The 17978-nt window shown below is 39.2% G+C and overlaps 1 protein-coding gene across 3 annotated transcripts in view; it reads left to right on the forward strand.

Annotated features, from left to right (window-relative positions):
- CHID1 (chitinase domain containing 1) overlaps positions 1-17978 on the forward strand; it is a 120693-nt gene that overhangs the window by 16772 nt on the left and 85943 nt on the right. For all 3 annotated transcript variants that reach the window (XM_026850389.1, XM_026850391.1, XM_026850390.1), the window contains exon 8: positions 504-596. In XM_026850389.1, the coding sequence (XP_026706190.1) occupies positions 504-596 (93 nt within the window). The remainder of the gene's footprint in view (positions 1-503; positions 597-17978) is intronic.

Genomic DNA, 17978 nt, shown 5'->3' on the forward strand with positions numbered 1-17978 from the left:
TCTAAATACAGGCTTCAGAAATATCCCCTGAAGATAGCATGTCTTGCTGGGAAAGCATCTTTCCAGTAATACAGTGGCAACTTGAATTTATTCAACAGCTGCTTGTCTCAGAACAGTGTTTGGTTCTTCTAATTCTTTTTACTGAATATGATCTCAATAGGTGACCTGCTCAGATAAAATATACTGGTTTTTTATGCTGACAATGTATAGTTAGATTAAAATAAAACTAGGAAACATTTTAACCCCAAGGTGATCACCAGTTCCAATAAAACTAAGACAGTCTCCAGCAGTTCAGTGTTCTTTGTCTTGGAAAAGAGTAAACCTGTGACGAGTCTTCCTAATTTTTTTTTTTTCCTGCTATGGTCATTTCCTACAAACTCTGTTTGACTTTCTTGCCAGTTGCATCTTTTCAATTATTTCTACTGTTACTTGTTAACTTGTTCTTGCCAATATATAGCACCAGTTTTACTGCCTTTCCCTCTAACAATATATTTATATTTCAGGGAGTTGATTCACTTGCTCATTCACCTTTCTGAAGCTCTGCATGAAGCACAACTTAAACTCATACTAGTCATCCCTCCTGCAGTTGCAGCAGGGTGAGTATTCCTATTTAGATGGCAGGTTCCAGATGAGAAACGCTTTCTTGTTTGATATACAATAAATTCAAAGCTTTATTTATAGCTATGCAACTTAAATGAATAAGACATTATTTGAGTTTGGTAGTCCTGTCTTCATGCATGTTGCCTTGAATAATCTTAGTAACTATTTGTGTTCATATATACCTCGTAACATTTGATGTCAAAATAACTTGCAGAGGGACCTCCTATTTTGGTGTTAACCCAAAATGTCTGGTAAGAACTTCCAGGAGAATAAGAGCAAAATCAGTTGTGGAGCTTAATGACTTGTTGCCAAGGAGTGAAAAGGGTGTCATCAAGGTAGCATACAAAATAACTTTGTGAGCTTTTTGGGCACAGTTTCAGTTATGATAGATAATAGTTATTCTTTAAGTAAGAAAAACAGAGCTACAGGAAGGAATTTTGTCTATAATAGGGCTGTGGGTTTTTAAAATTATTTATTTTGACTTGATAGTTCATATGTGCAGAAAATATATTTAATAAGAGGATAATATTTAGAATTTTTAATTATTCTGCTTATTTGTGCAATGATTTGAATCTGATGGATGTACCAGTTTATATGCTCTTCTGGCTCAACAGCAGTAAGCAGTTCTTATCCTTCAGTGTTTATAGCAGAGAGATATTTACTTCCTAAGACTGTATTTGTTGAAAAAACAGAACCTGTGTGGAAAATGAGACTGTAATTTAATTGTATGTGGAAGGAATTTGAATCCTCTTTAAGTTTTTTCTTTTAGGAAAAGATTCTACATTAAGTGATGTATAGTAAAACCAAAAAATTTGTTTTACTGTATCTCTAGGCTTTTTCTTAAAAAAAAAAAAAAAAAGAAGGCACTCCAGTACTCTGGTATTTCGGGGAGAGTGTGTCTAGTCCTTCTGGGATTTGCATGATCAATCAATGATTACATCCATGTGAGAGTGAGCAGGTAGAGCTGAAGACAAGGGTGGAAGGTGATTCAGAATATCAGCAGAGTAATGTGACTTCATTATTGTAATTTCAAATTGAAATGTGGGCTATGCCAGTGCTATACAGCTTTATTAGCAAGAGTTTTGCCAGTATCCATCAGCCATTTGGTAACATTTGTTTGCATTTGGGTGCCCTTCCATGTCAAAAGATGCATGGTATCCTTGCGTCGTAAACATAGCTACCTGTTGTGCTACCTTCTGGAATAGTGTTTATGGTATACAGTAGTGCTGCAAGGATATACAAGGAATACATCATGCCTTTCAGAGAATTGTGGTAATAAGCGTTATCTTATTGCCAAAACTACTGGGTTCTGAATATCTGTATTCCACTCCCCACTTTCCTTGCTTCTCAAAGGTAAATGAGTGTCCCTGTTATGCTGTGGATAGGCCAAGTGCTAAAGTTACGTATATGTCAGTGATGATGGCCTTTTCCTGTCAGTGAGATGTTCCAAATTACTATTAGTTGTTTTTAAGAGCTTTGGTGGGGGCTCTTGTCATATGGGACTGGAGAATAAAGAAGCATGACCTATTGTAGAGGATTACATACACAAAACAGTCTTTATAAAATAATTATGTTGCAGTGGTCCTGCTACCTGCAGATGACAGATGGGACACACATCCCACTCCTATGTTGTGCTTATTTCCTATCTCTGAACTTTACCTAATGAAACAGGTACCTACTCCTAGTTATGCAGATATTTTTGGCTTACTGGCCTTGCTGATAATGATAACTGAGGAAGATTTGCACAGTTGGCAATGCAAGATTTTTTTTTTTTCCAAGTTTCCTTCTTCCTTCAAGCTCTTCAGCAACATTACGCCTGCACATGAAAATTCAGCAATATAAGTCAATCTTAAACAGAGAGCTATTATTAGGTATTTTTCAGATGACAGTTAGTAGACAGATAAAGAAAAATTTTACAGTGACTTATTTTTCTCACCTTGGGCTGTATAACAGTATGGGCAGGCTCACAGCCACTACAGTTTATGAGAGTTTAACAGCACAGTTTCAGGATAGTGGTGTACAACCTCCTAAATTTCTTGCAGGCTGTCACAATCTTTCAGTGTATATTCATTTTCAAGGTGCAAAAAAGGCTGAGAAAATTGAATGCCTGAGCAGGCTTGTAAATGTGTCTCTGCGATTGGACTTTTCCCTGTGATGGTCTCAAGTTTTCGTTGAATTTTGTGGGGAGGTCCAATAGCACAAGGAGGAAACAAAGCATTTCTGCCTACAGATACCTGTGCAGACCTTAAATGTTGCCTGCTGAAAAGATTCAGGGACCCTGTAGTAGGTGACTAAAAACTTGCCTATGTGCTGAGATCAGTTAGCATCTACACTGTAACTGTGATGTCCCCTCCTCTGTAGGTTAGTGATGTCACTCCATCCAAACCAGTTCCTGAACACAGATAAGTACTTTCTACCATCGTAAGACTGTAAGCTCAGAATAATATCTACCTGCAATTTTGTTCTTCAACAGCTGTATGAAATCTGACTGCACTTTATTTTCTGTAAAACCATGTACTTCAGAATGGTTTTTGATGCTTTTTTCCACTATCGCACAGTATAACTGTTTTATATCCTTAAAATGAAGTAGCTAATTTAATGCAAAAATCCCTTTGCTTCCATGTGTGGCTGGCCACCAAATTTTGATAGGCAGAAACAGAGAAGCAATGTGTTGAAGAGTATGGCAAAAGCAAACAAAATAAATTCATTGTAAATTGGTAAAGTAATTGTTATTGTGAAATAGTATCTGTGCAGAGCCCTTTTCTTTAGAGACTGAAGGGCTCTTGACAGCCTAGCTGCATTTTGAGGAGATTCCTTCCTATCACTCAAGCTTCTCTGTTTCCAACTGAGTTCTGGTGTTTTCTGCATCATATTTTAGGAGACATGTTAGTCATAGAACAGAACTAATTTCTAGTGCATTATGGTATTAAGAGAGTAGATCCAGGTCTCAAGACAACATTAAACTTTGTTGTTTCTTTTTCTCTAGACATGGTGTGGCTTCTTCCCTTTTCTTCCCTGTGCTCTGTATCTTCCATGGTCTTCCCAGGTCAGAATACACACCCTATGATCCCGAGGCAGTCTGGCATGCTGCTTCAGCCCAAATCTTGTAATGCCCAAAAAGGAATGTACTACATAAATGGGGTTAAGAGTTTATTGTTTGTCCACTTATGTTTTAATGGTCTTATAGTCCCCATTATCTAGTTAATACAGAAAAGCCTCGTTAACATTACAGCTAGAATTGTTATGCAGAGCCTTCCTGCTTTCTAACCTTTTTTATGGTGTAATGCTCCTGTGGGTCCTGAGGTTGACACTCAGTATTCCTTTAGCAGAAAGATGACTCGTCAGCATGGTGAGGACTTTCTCAGGAACGGTGTTTCATGCTGGAGGTTTCTTCTTTGTCAGCCTTGGGTTTCACTTGGGGCTATTTCACATGTGTTCTAACAACAACATGCTTCCTCTTCACTGGCTCTCAGCCAGAGTTTGAAGTTTCTGCAAACTGCTCAGGTCAGTCAGACCTCTTCTGTATGTGGTATTCTCAGAGCTGGAGGCACAATTACTTGAAAGAAAGTTCAGGCCATAAGATGCAGAGGGTTTTAAAAAGGAGGAAACTTTTAATCAGCACCGTTTCTCAGGATGAGGCATCGCATGTGTTGCAAGTAATCAGAGCTACAGGGCAGCTATGTTGTTCCCTGTCATGGATGTCTTTGTGCAGCTGTTGAGAGCCACTTCTGTGGCTGGTAATACTTTAGTCTTAGGAAGTCAGCTTTCACTGTCAAGAGAAGCTTGAGAGTCATTAAGGTTTGCTTCAGAATATACATGCTTTTTTTGACACATGGATGGCATTGCTGGTAAAACTTTATACTGTAGGGAAGGTTCCAGAAACTGAACCATGCTTTTTGCCCTCTGAAATGCTAGCATGGCTCCCAGTAAGCCGAAGTGTTATATGCCTTGTTGTATTTACTCATTGCACCACAGAGCAAGAACTGTAATACTTCTTTAAAAGTAAAGACATGGAAACTAAGTCCTTAAAAGTCTATTCCTGGCTCATGAGATAACTTTTTCAACATTCACAGACCACTCTAATTTCTTGCAGATTTCTCTGGAAAATTGGGGGTTGGTATGCCATGGATGTTCAACAGTGATAACAAATACTTTGAGATTCTTGTGCTTTGGTTAAGTTAAAAATAATGAGAAATTACAGCATCTTCTCTCCTGTCATTTATTGCAGTCTTTCACGCTGACCTCTTATGATCTACAATTCATCCCAATTGATAGTTCCTTTTTAAAGCAATTTTCTGTTGCCATTAATTCTGGGCTCTTACAGATAAAGCAAAGGAGAACACTTTAAAACATTTTTCTAAAATGCTTTATCAGTCACTTCATCAGACAGATGCTTTTTTAAAATGCTAGTGCATGAAATTAAGTAATTGCTGTAAACAATGTTCACATTAAAGTGTATTTGCTCCTTTTGGTGGTAGAAAGTGGAGAATAGTACAGACCTTAAGATTCCTGTTCATTGTGATGCCTATTGACATTACCATATTCAGTCTCATAGCCAGAGACCTAAAGTGGTTTTGTTCATATACAGTCACATGGGGCCCTACAGTCTAGTGTTTGTAAATCCTGAACAAGACCTGAAGCCACTGTAAGCCCTCTGGATTCCTGAACACATTTTGCCTTGACCAGAATTTGCTTTGTTATGGTAACTGTACCTTTCAGGAGTATTTTGCAGTGGAACACCACACTGAGGTTTGGACCTTGTGTTGTCATTACCCCTCCTGCTGTTGTCCTACACATAGACATGATAGTGGGCTCACAGTTCCCAAACCTTTCTGAACTGAGATTTAGAGATGCTTTATTAGAGCTGGGAAGAGCAGTCTGTCTAAAGTGTAATTTTTAACCTGAAATATGTATTGTGTGCTTGTCCCTAAATGACCTTATCAGTAGAGGAGTAGTGAACTATTCCTGTTTTCTAGCTGTGGGAAACAACACCCATGGTTTATATGAAAGAAACAAAAAGTCTTATTCTCCTAAACCAATTATTTTGTTTCTTTATGCATTCCTAAAGTTTATGGGGTTTATTCACAAACATTTATTGCCCAGGAGAATGCATTAGTCACTTTCTTTTCAATTAATGCTGTTATATAACCCACCTGTCTGTCTTCCATGTATGTCTTCCTATTGCATTAACTAGAAAAAACACTTTAACTTCTTGAGTAAATAGGTACCTGAAAGTACTTCATAAGTTAACATCTGAAAACTTTCACAATGTCCATGCATGCTTTAAAGTTTAGAAGTACAATAAGCAGAATCCTGATATTTTCTTTCTGCTTTACTTGACCTTTTAGACAGTAGCTGTACTTTAAAAATGTAGATTTGTAGGATAACAAGGCTTCAACTGAAAAGTGCTTCCTTCCCATTGTGTATTAAATATCTTGTGTCCTGAAACTCACTTTGGGTTTTAACACTTACATGTGGTTGAAAGTGGGCTTAATGCATCTTACATTCTTTATTTGTTGGAATCACTGTAGACTGTTAATCAAAAATACAGCAAAAGGCATGGAAATTAGTACCATCAAGAATCAAATAATGTTTTAGAGTTCAGCAGCTGGCAAAAGACTGATAAAGGAGACATGAGCTGTATGTGGAATACCCTAAGCAGCTGGGATGCTAGGAGCTGAAACATTGTTCCTTTTGTGTTCTACCCTGATTAAAATTTAAAGAGAGAGCATAGTTAAATGTAAGCAGTTTATTTAAGATTTGTAATTTAGACTTCTTTGATATGCATTAAGATCAGAGCAGTCTAGCAGCAAATGCTATCTGAGAGGAGACACTTTTAAGAGCTAAAAATACTGTTTTTCTTAGGGAAAAGCAGTCTGGAAAATGCAGCGTTGCACATGAGATCAAGTGCATGATGCAGGAAGAAAGCATACCGGGTCATCTGTTTTTAACTTCTTGAATTCAGCTTTTGCAAACAAAACCTGAGACTGATCCTCCAGCTGAAGCTTGCTTTCATAACTAAAGGACCCAGGGAAGCCTTTGGTTTTTGGCTTGCTTGTGAAATGTTCTGGCCTAAAAGAAATCTTCACTTGAAAGGCAATTTCATTTTTTAAAAAATTCTGACATTTTATATGTTCCTTTGCAGCATTTTTTAATGTATCTCCCCTTACAGCATTGTCCAGAGACAGTTGCACTAGAATAATCAAAGGGTGGGGAGGCTGCTGGGGAGGCTGGAATCTCTCTAGCAAGCTTTGCTGTCTCAGAGAATGCATGTAGAGCTACCGTGGTGGCAAACACAGATCGAGATACTTAGTATTTCCATCCACCTGATGTCCCGGAATTGCCTGATTTTCCTGCAACCATAAGTGATTTGCAAGAGAGAGGAACAGGAGGAGCCAAAGCTATGCTCTAAAAAGTGTGTGTGTTACACTATGACTCTCCTTAGGGGATGGGAGACTTGTGGTTGGGTATGTCTGAAGAGAGGTGCTAGGATTGCTATGTTATGTAAAAGGCTGCTAGAGCAGATGGTTTGCTGAAGACTTCCAGCCTGTCTTTGAACAGATTGTCTCAAAATGTTAGAATGTTGCAGCTTTTAACATGCATGGATATGGATGCATGTATAAACTATATGAGTAGCATTTCTAAAATGGCAATGGGTAACCAGGCATATTCTGGCCATTGGTGATGGTGGGTAACTCCATTTGTACTGGCTAATCCTGGTCTTGATTAAATTCCTGGCTTAAATATGTGCACTTCAGTGATTATTGTACTGCAGAAATTATACTGGTGAAAACTGTGTAGATGTTTTTATACCGATACCACAAGCCTCTTTCTGAATAGGATAACTGTGATGGAGTGAGCTACCTTTATGCCTGAATATGCTGTCCAAAAATTAAAAAAAAAAAAAAAAAGGCAAAAAGGTCTTGAAATTTGGTTGCACCTGTTCTCTTCAATCTATAAATCAGAGGGATTGAGCTGGTTGCTTTATTTGTTTCTCCATACTTATATGCTTTATAATATGTTAAGGATGCTGTTTCAAAGGCAAAATGAGACTTTGAATAGTAACGTCTTTCCTATCTGCAAGTGAATTGAATTTAATGTGACTAGATTGCTACATATTTTGTCCAGGTTCAACAACTGTTTTATGCACGGTGTTTCCCAGTTACTGTGAGGAAAAGAGTAAGTAAAGAAGATTCTTAAGTTTATTTAGATGAGCTATCGTAGGAAAGAGCATCAGTAATACTCCTGTTTCCTGATGTCCTGACAAAGAGCAAAGGCAGACAAAAAGCTCACAGGAAATAGCATGTTGTCTTTGCAGGGATTCTGCATCTAGCCATGGTTGCATAACCATGGCCTTTCTGGCATTTAGGGTTTATTACAGACATTAGACACATGATGTAATTTTTTTAAGGATCAGCTTGGTATACACTAAGTAGTTAAAAGCTCTTAGTTTTGCTAAACACAGTGTTAAATAACTCAATTTTTACAGACAGGTTATTAGTGGTTACTTTTCTTGTACTTTTATTGTCCCCTGAAGTATAATCCTTTGCACAAAGCAGCAATAAAAAATGGCACTGCTGTGTCACTTCATAATATAACACTGTGCTCTTTACCTGCATTTTGATGGTTAGGATATGCACCAAGCAGTTTGTCCTGCATGATGGATATGCTTTTAAAACACCTGTCTTTAGGTTACAAGACAGTAGCTGCTCCTTGAATAGCAGATAATTCTTCATCTCTTGAAGTTGTATGGAATCTGTAAATGCGAAAAAGTAAAATCTCAAGTAAACAAGTAAACTCAGTCAGTGAGTCAAGCAGCTCCGGTGCTGGCGTGATCTGCAGCAGTGTGCTCCAGTGGTGCATGGGGCATTCCCGAACCAAGGGAGTACCAAGGAAACTGAGGAAGATGCCAGGAGCCAGCAGCTTGTGCCAGTGTGGCTGGTGGGGCCTGGGCTGGCCAGGAGCAATGGTGGCCAAGCCCCACCACACATATAAAAGAAGCCCCTGGGGAGTGCTGCGACCAGGGCATGGCATGGCAGTTTGTGTGGAAGGGCATGGAGGATGCTCTGCCAGCTCAACCAGGGAGCAGTGGTATCCATTAGGAAGAAAGTCATGGCCTCTCTAAACTCTGCACCTGCCACAGCCAACACAGCTTCCCAGACAGAGCTCTGGTGGGAACACGCTGGCACTCTGGTGCCAGGGTGCAGGGTGTGCCCTACACTTAGGCTGGCACTTAGTACCGGATGGCAGCGGTGAGCACATCTCTGGGAGGTGCACCCAGATAGAGGAACTGCTCTGCCTAGTGACAGAGCTCTGGGAGGATGTGAGTAGGTTGAGGAGTATCAGGGAGTCCAAGAGAGAGGCTGAAAACCATTGTGCAGTGGAAGCTATGATATAGTTGCAATCACAGAAACATGATAGAATGACTCGCACAACTGGAGTGCTGCAATGGATGGCTATAAACTCTTCAGTGGGGATAGACAAGCTGGGAGGGGCAGCAGGATAGCCCTGTATGTTAGAGAGTTTTTTGACTGTCTAGAGGTTGACAGTGATGATGAAAGGGTCAAGTGTTTATGGGTAAGAATCAAGGGGAAGGCAACAAGGCAGGTATCATGGTGGGAGTCTGTTATAGACCACCCAACCAGGATGAAGAGGCAGGTGAAATATTCGATAAGCAACTGGGAGAAGTCTCACAATCGCTAGCTCTTGCTCTTGTGGGGGACTTCAACTTACCAGATGTCCTCTGGAAATACAATACAGCTGAGAGGAAGAGTCTAGGAGAGGTTCCTGGAGTGTGTGCAAGAGAACTTCCTGACCTAGCTGGTGAGTGAGCCAACTAGGGAGGGCACCCGCTGGACCTGTTTTTTTGTGAACATAGAACTTGTGGGTGATGTGATGGTTGGAGGCTGTCTTGGGTACAGCGATCATGAAATGATAGAGTTTTCAATTCTCGGAGGAGTAAGGAGGGGAGGTCAGTAGAACAGCCACCTTGACCTTCAGGAGGGCAGACTTTGGCTTGTTTAGGGGCCTAGTTGACACAGTTCCTTGGAAGGCAGTCCTGAAGGGCAAAGGAGTCCAGGAAGGATGGACATTATTCAAGAAGGAAATCTTAAAGGTGCAGGAGCAGGCTGTCCCTGTGCTGAAGGATGAGCCAATGGGGAAGACCACCAGCCTGGCTCCACAGAGAACTTTGCCTGGAACTCAGGAAAAAAAGAGAGTTTATGACCTTTGGAAGAAGGTACAGGAAACTCAGAAGGACTACAAGGATACTGTGAGGTTATACAGGGAGAAAATTAGAAGGGCCAAAGCCCAACTAGAACTTAATCTATCTAATACAGTAAAAGACAATGAAAATGTTTCTATAAATACATTAAAAAAAGTCAGGCTAAGGAGAATCTCCATCCTTTATTGGGTGCAGAAGGAAACAGTGACACAGGCTGAGGAAAAGGCTGAGGTGCTTAGTGCCTTCTTTGCCTCAGTCTTTAATAGTAAGACCAGTGGTGAATGGAGTTAAATCCAGTTGGTGGTTGGTCACAGGTGGTGTTCCCCAGGGCTCAGCACTGGTGCCAGTTGTGTTTAATATCTGTATCAGTGATCTGGAGGAGGGGATTGAGTGCTCCCTCAGCAAGTCTGCAGATGACTCCAAGCTGAGTGGGAGTGTTGATGTGCTGGAGGGTGGGAAGGCTCCACAGAGGGGTCTGGACGGGCTGGAGCGATGGGCCGAGGCCAACTCTATGAGGTTCAACAAGGCTGAGTGCTGGGTCCTGCACTTGGGTCACAACAACCTCACACAGCGCTGCAGGCTCAGGGCAGAGTGGCTGGAAAACTGCCTGGTGGAAAAGGGCCTGGGGGTGTTGGTCAACAGCTGGCTGAACATGAGCCAGCAGTGTGCTCAGGTGGCCAAGAAAGCCAATGGCATCCTGGCTTGTGTCAGAAATAGTGCGGCCAGAAGGATGAGGGAAGTGATCCTCCCCTTGTACTCAGCACTGGTGTGGCTGCACCTTGAATACTGTGTTCAGTTTTGGGACCCTCACTGCAAGAAAGACATTGAGGTGCTGGAGCGTGTCCACAGAAGAGCAACGAAGCTGGTGAAAGGTCCAGAGAACAGATCTTATAAGGAGCGGAGGAGGGAACTGGAGTTGCTCAGTCTGGATAAAAGGAGGCTCTGATTGCTCTCTACAGCTACCCGAAAGGAGGTTGTAGCGAGGTGGGTTTTGGTCTCTTTTCCCAAGTAACAAGTGATAGGACAAGAGAAAATGGCCTCAAGTTGCACCAGGGCAGGTTTAGATTGGATATTACGAAAAATTTCTTCACTGAAAGGATTGTCAAGCACTGGAACAGGCTGCCCAGGGAAGTGGTGGAGTCACCATCCCTGGAGGTGTTTAAAAGATGTGTAGATGTGGCACTTAGAGACATGGTTTAGTCGTGGACTCGCAGTACAAGTTGGACTCAGTGATCTTAAGGGTCTTTTCCAAGCTACAAGCTTCTGTGAGAGATCGGACATGCCATTGAGAAATTTTTTGGGGTGTTTTCTAAGGAAGATCATATTTTAGATACTAAGGGCTTGTTTTGTCATACCCTGAGTATGTGATAAAGCTACAAAAAGCACTGGTTATTTTTTTGTCACTGTTAAGAGTCTTAGAATTACAGACAAAAAGCCTGTTAAAGTAGTGATTGATGTGTTTCTGGAAAAAAACCCAACAAACAGCTACTTAAAACCTCCAAAACGTTAGAGTTTTGTATGTATCAATCATAATTAAAATGCATGGAAGACAGTTTTAAAAGCAGATTGTTTCAATTGTCTAAGCCCCAGGTAACACAAGTCAGCTTTATACTTCAGTAATTTTATCAAGTCATACATGATACTACTAGATGTGTATCAGACCTTGATCCTTGGTTTAAGTACTAGTATGCAATATAGCTGTTGTTCTTACCTGTGTGTTAATAACATGCTTACCAGTACAAAGCAGGGGACATTGAGCAGTACGTTTTCATTTAACCTTATGGGATGTGGTGTTTGGGATTGTTACCAAGAATGAAGTACATTGTAAGCAAATCATTGGAGCTATTACTGTCCTCATGAAGTTCTCGAAAATACTACTACTGGTAAATTGCATACACTTTAGCTAGAATAAATTGTTATCTCCTGGCCAGTTTCTGATAGTATATATCAAACTAGTATTTAAATTAAAAATAAGCATGTTTGTATTTGATAAAAGGTGCACTTAACCTCACAGTTTCCTATCTGGCAGAAGGACTGGGAAGCATTAGTGGAAATGTGAAATATGGTTCCTTGTCTCTAAAACAAAAGCTCTCAGTATGAATTTGATGTAAGTGCCAGCTTTCTTAAAATAGTCCACTCTGCAAATGTACGACTGTCAGACTGGGATGGCATTTCAGGTGTGGTACCCATCGGCAAATCTTGTATGGAATAAATAAACCTAAGTCTATTAATGTTTTAGTATGGGTCATATTTTCTAGACCTTGAATTGTTCCTCTGGATTGTCTCTAAATCTCCTACATCTTTCTTAATATATGATTCCCTGAACCATATATTTTAAGCTGTGGCCCTTAGATTTTCCAGGAAGAAATATGTGTCCCTATTATACAGAGCAGAATGTATAGGACAGTGCAAATCAATTGTATGGCACATGCCTAGCATGTCTAGTATATTCTGGATACATTACAGCTGTTTTATATGCAGTATAAAAATCAATCTTTGCTGGTTCTCTACAGAGGCTGCTGGACCTGTGTAAAATCAGGGCCAAAAAAGTGCTAGGGCAATATATCTTGTATGAAAGTGACCTAAAGCATTTTCCTAAAACAGTAAGGCTGATGAATTGGTTTTAAGTATGTGGGAGATACAAGATCGGTCAGTAAAGATTTAACAGGAGGTGATCAGTTCCTGAAGTTATTCCAGAAACACTGAAAATTACCTCGGATTAATACCATGAGATTAAGTAACAATGGATAGAAAATACTATTTTAAGGAGGGAAAAGTAAAACATGGAGATACATGGAAACTTTCTGGACAGACCTGTGTTGAAAGAGGATGAGACAGTTTTAAAATGCCAAGGCAACGGTGCTGTGAGATGGAGGGAAAGGGATACTTTTCACTTTGAGATGATTGTCAGAGAGCTTTCAGGGTGATAAAAGGTAATTATTCTGCTCTCAGTACTGGGTAAGTCTTATGGAAAACTGAGTCGGGGGTACTATATTTATAGGAGGATGTAGAAAAATGAGAGTGTTCAGAGGAGAGCAAGAAAGAGCAAGAAAAATGGCTAGAAGTATAGATAATGTCTCCTTTGAGGAAAGTTTGAAGAACTGTATTTAGTATATTAAAAAGAGGAAAAAAGTGTCAGGAGACATAATCAGTCTTCAGATGTCTCAACAGGGGCTGTACAAGTGACAGTGATACATTGGTCTTTACATCAGCTTGGAAGAAAAGGATGAAAATACTCTTAGTTTATGGTAAAGAATTCTTAGGTTGAACACTAGAAAGAGTAGTCAGATGACAAAGCACTGTAGAAACACCTCGGAAAACTTTGGAATCTTCATATGCGTTTTGAACTTACACATCTAGATAGGAGGTGATGCACAGCAGTTTAAAGAGAAAAGGGAGAGCAGCACCTTTATTAACTTCTTTGGGTGGCAGAATTAATGCTCTGTAGTGCCTGTTTGGCAGAAGAGTGCAAGGAAGCAGAGCTGAGCCAGTGGGAGAAAGAAGAAAAAGAGTATTCTCTGTTGTGAAACTTTAATACTCTGTCCCAGAAACAAAGCAAACGTTCAAATACACCTTTCCTCTGTTTTGAAGAGCTGTGGGCAGGTCTTTGTGCAGGGGACTCAAGCTAGTCTTACTCTCTTTTTAATAGATACTTTTGAAGGCTTTCTTTGTTAAGCCTTCCTGATAACGTTTTATGTAGTCTAGAAATCCAGAGAAGTTTTTCCTTTAGTTGTGATTAAAAAAGGGTGAGTGGGGTTGACACAGCAAAGGAATGGAGAGAGCTGAAGATACCTAAGTCAGGTTTTGGTATCCTGTTCTTAAATTGAGACTTTATAGGCTTGCTTTTAGCCTCAGTGAATTAAAATGACAGGTAAACATTTCCAAAATAACGTCTAAAGCACTGAAGAAGCCCATACTGTTAAATTTATAGCCTTATTTGAATTTTCATGAGTTGTCTAAATTTGACAAAACATGCTATGACAAAATGCTTTCTGTCAGATAGTGTGCTGGCTGTTTTCTCCTTGCTCTGAGAAGTTTGCCACAATCTGTATGTGAAGCACAGAATCTCAAAGCATGTTTCTGCTACCCATCCATTCTCAGCTAAGTGGTTACATCCCAACCATCATTTTTAACTGCTGCTTCTTCCTGTGGCTGATCTCTAGTTTGATTGGGGGGGAAAAAAAAAAAAAAAAGAAAAAGTTGAAAATCATAGCACTTCTTACATTTCAAACAGTCTGAAGTCATAAAATTTGGTAGGTGATTTGGGTTATGCTGAGGTTAAGTGTTCTTGACACTACAATTTTTTTTTAAAGCAATGAGAAGTTGTTGTCAGAGGATATTTTTGGTTTATGTGTGTATTATGAGACAGGGGACTTTGAGAAAAACTGGAAATACCTCAAGAGCCATTACTATATTACTGTTTTTAGAGTAGGGAGATTATAAAGCCTTGGTAGTGTTTTACTGTGATTCAGCAATTTTCCTCTTTTCAGCCTGAAAGGGAGTTTGATTTAAGTAATTAAAGAGAATGTATTATATGTTCAAATGGTGCTTACTACTATTTTGAAATTTGTCATTATAGGATACTCATTGTTCTAGGAGCTGAATCTGTTGACATCCCTGAACATGGCCAGGAGGAATGTTCTGTACCGGTTTTGCTTTAGTTTTGTAGTAGTGGGGGTGGAGGGTAGACAAGACTGATTCTAAATTCCTATATTTTTGTCATGAAAAGACTAGCTGTCTTGTTTGGTGGCTTTGAAATGTCATTCTTCATTCACTGAACAGTAGGGTCTGCTATGGTGATACGTGAATATATGGAGTTAACCTCGCTTCTTTTAGGAGATTCCGGGGGGGGGGAAGAGGCAGTTAACACAGATTCCTGTTTAGTGCTATGCTGTTTAAGCAGAATTATTCCAAGATTTATAGTAACCTAGACAAATATTTAGTCTTTTCTAAAAACATGTAGCTGAAATCCTTCCAGGACTGTATGGGGGCTGTAAAGGTTAGAGTATACTAATCCTTTCTTTGGGAAGGAAGAAATTGTATTTACAGGAAAACAAGACTTTGTCTTGTTAAAAACACTTCTTTTGGTGGAGTAGAAAGTGAAGAGAAAGCTTTTCTGTAGAAATTGGGAAACTTTTCATAGTGTCTCTGCTGTTTATGAGATTTATGTAACAGGGTTTTCCTCCTTGAGACAACTAGTTGACTGTTCAGAATAGATGGCTGTTTCTTTGTGGTTTTCATTTGCTGTGAGAATCAGCTGTCTCAGGCTTGACTATAAGTTTGTGGATCAAGATCCACCTTTGTATTAGGGGGAATGCTAGAATTGTTCTGTATACTGTCAGCAAGGTACGTAACGATGGATTTGGGTCACAGAGTTTTTAAGTGATTTATCTTTTTAAAATGTTCTTGCAAAAGTTCAAGTTATTACTACCTTTGTTATGCTATATTTAGTATAATCTCTCAAGTGAAATACAATAAGAAAATGCTTAAATATACATTTACTGTCTGAAGTTTAAATGAAAGCCAGGCAACTGAATTAATGGAAGTCACATGTTAAGCAGCTGGAAGCAGAGATGGCTGAAAAGCAAGATTTCCAATTTATGCCAAAACATCCTGCAAACCAGAAGTTTTTATATTCAGGTCCTTCAGCTTACTCTGCTGTCATACTGTTTTAGTACCTGTTTGTTCTTTAGAGAGTTTGCAAAATACTACTCTGCTATACAGCAGTCTTGCTCACAACTCTTTACTTGCTCGTGAAACACATGCAGTTAAATCTGTAGCTGAGCATGTATTTCATTTTTCACTGTTTCAGATTGTAGGCTTTGAAAAGAACATATTAAAGCTACTGCAGTCTTGGCAAATAATCCATATCAAATTTGTCTGTCTTTATTGCTTCCTTTGAGATGCACAGCAGTAGTGCAGCTGCTTTCATTTGAAAGCTGCAGGAACTCAAACCACTTTTCTCTCTTCAAATACCTGAATGTAATGTATGCTCCTCATTCAGAATATGGCAAGCATCCCTAACTTTGAATGTTTATATTTGCATATGTAAGATTTAAAAAACCCCACACACTACATCCTTTCTCCCTGTTAGTTAAAGCTTCTATAGAGACGTACTGTTAGTGTTTTCTACCTCTAAAGTCCTACTTCTCCAAAATTAAGATTTTTAACTCCACAGTTAATTCTATATTCTTGCTGCAAAAACATTGGAGACGTGAAGGACTGTCTTAAGTAGCTTCAGCTCTTTCTTTCCAGAGGTGCTGTGCAATGAAAATTACCAGAATCTATGCAGTCTTCATTACTGCTATACAGTAGTGGTGGATATCAGCTTAGTTTTGCTACCCTGCCTTTTGGGAAAGATATGCAGCAGGGCAGGCAACTTGTCCCTCATTTTACTTTGTACTATTGTGCTCTTGTCCTCCTTTCCTATAAATATGCTGAAAAGTAGGAAGAGTACATGATGGAAAGTTGCTTGTTGACCTCACCGTTGCTCAACTCAATGGATGTCACAATTGACCAGTGTTTTGTATGTGTGATAAAGGAAATAAGTGTTTTAGTCTCTTAGAAGTCGATTATGAACACATGCTTTTAATAATTAAGGTTATCTGTTTTGCACTAGGAGCCTGTCATCTTCAGAAGTTGCTGCAGATTCAATTGCCTTGCAATAGCTTTGTGTATACAGAGTGATATGTTTGTGGGTTCATTATTCCAGTATATATGCACAGTTTTCCTTAGGAGCATTTCTAGAAAGTAGTAATATGCAAGTCAACGACAGGGTAATTTTTATTATAATGTTTGGTAAACAAATTCAAATTATAAACAGCTTCTAAGATGTGTCTGTTTTGGAGTGAAATGGGGACTGTCACTTACTTTTAGCATCATTCTCAGGCAGGACTTTGTGGACCAGAATGTAAAGCCTTGAAATTTTGCTGAGTAAATAATACCAGGGATCAAACCAGCAGGAAACCTAATGCTTGTTTTAGATGGAATTTTAAATTATCAGATTATGACAAATAACAGCATACTAGAAAAAAACCTCTGTAGAGTAGTGTTTATTAAATAGGATTCTGTTTTACCAATACTTACATTTGACGTTATGCAAGGTTAAAATGTTTGAGAAACCTGGACATAATCTTATTTTGTTGGAATCAATAATACTCTTGCTGCACTTTTCTGATCTTTCTACATGTCTGATTAGCTTTCTTGCTTTTCCTTCAAATTTGACAAATGAGGTCACATAAAAGCAAGCAATTCTAAAAATGACCAGTGTGTATTCATTGTAGAATTAGCTAGTATATACACCAACTATGCTCTCCCATGCTTGCTGTTGCTAATAAAGAAATTTGATGCTGGAAGACAATCTCTTTTGGCAAGTAATATACAGAAGATGGGAGTTGGGAAGGAATATCTGTTTCCTCTTTGTTGTGCCTGGTTGATAATAGAACATTGCCCTCCATTGTTCCTGGTATCATCAATCATCCAGTGAGTATCCTAAAAAAAAAAAGAAAAAGGCAGTGTCAGAAATATGGAGAGTACAGTTACATATCAAGAGATTTTGAAATCAGTCTCTGTGCATAAAATTCACCACTCAGAAAAGCATAGAAATGGCTCTTAATGGGTTGTTTAGGCTAGCTGACTGGCATAATAGTTTTTATTGCATATTAGAGAACCTGGAAAATACATGTGACTTAGATCACAAGATACAGCTTGAGACATGAGTTTATAATGAGCAGAGCAGAAAACTGGGTAGGAAATGACTACTGACTACTTCTGAGTAAGTTATTGGAGAAAGTATAATAACCTTTTCAAATTACAGTAATACTGTTGATTCATACTCAGAGTTGGGCCTCATGGGTTTTGTTTTTAGCCTGTGTAAGTAAAGGCTTAAAGTATAGGTCTGTCAGTCACATCTCTTTTTAACTGAATTCTGTTAGCTGCAGTAAACTCATTAATGAAATGCAGTAAGCTCATTAATGGCTCTAAAATACATCCATTTCCCTTGCCAATGACTTCCCTGGTTTTGCTGCTGTTTGTTGGGCTGCCAGCTTGGTACAGCATGGCTCTGACTGCAGCCATGAAAAGTTCAATGTCTTTTGTATAGATTTAGAAAGGACTTGAGAGGAAGAGCCACTTAAAAGTGGCTTTTTAAAGACCA

This window comes from Athene cunicularia (genome assembly GCF_003259725.1).
Source record: "Athene cunicularia isolate RWA chromosome 5 unlocalized genomic scaffold, athCun1 chr5_part2, whole genome shotgun sequence".
Taxonomy (NCBI): domain Eukaryota; kingdom Metazoa; phylum Chordata; class Aves; order Strigiformes; family Strigidae; genus Athene; species Athene cunicularia.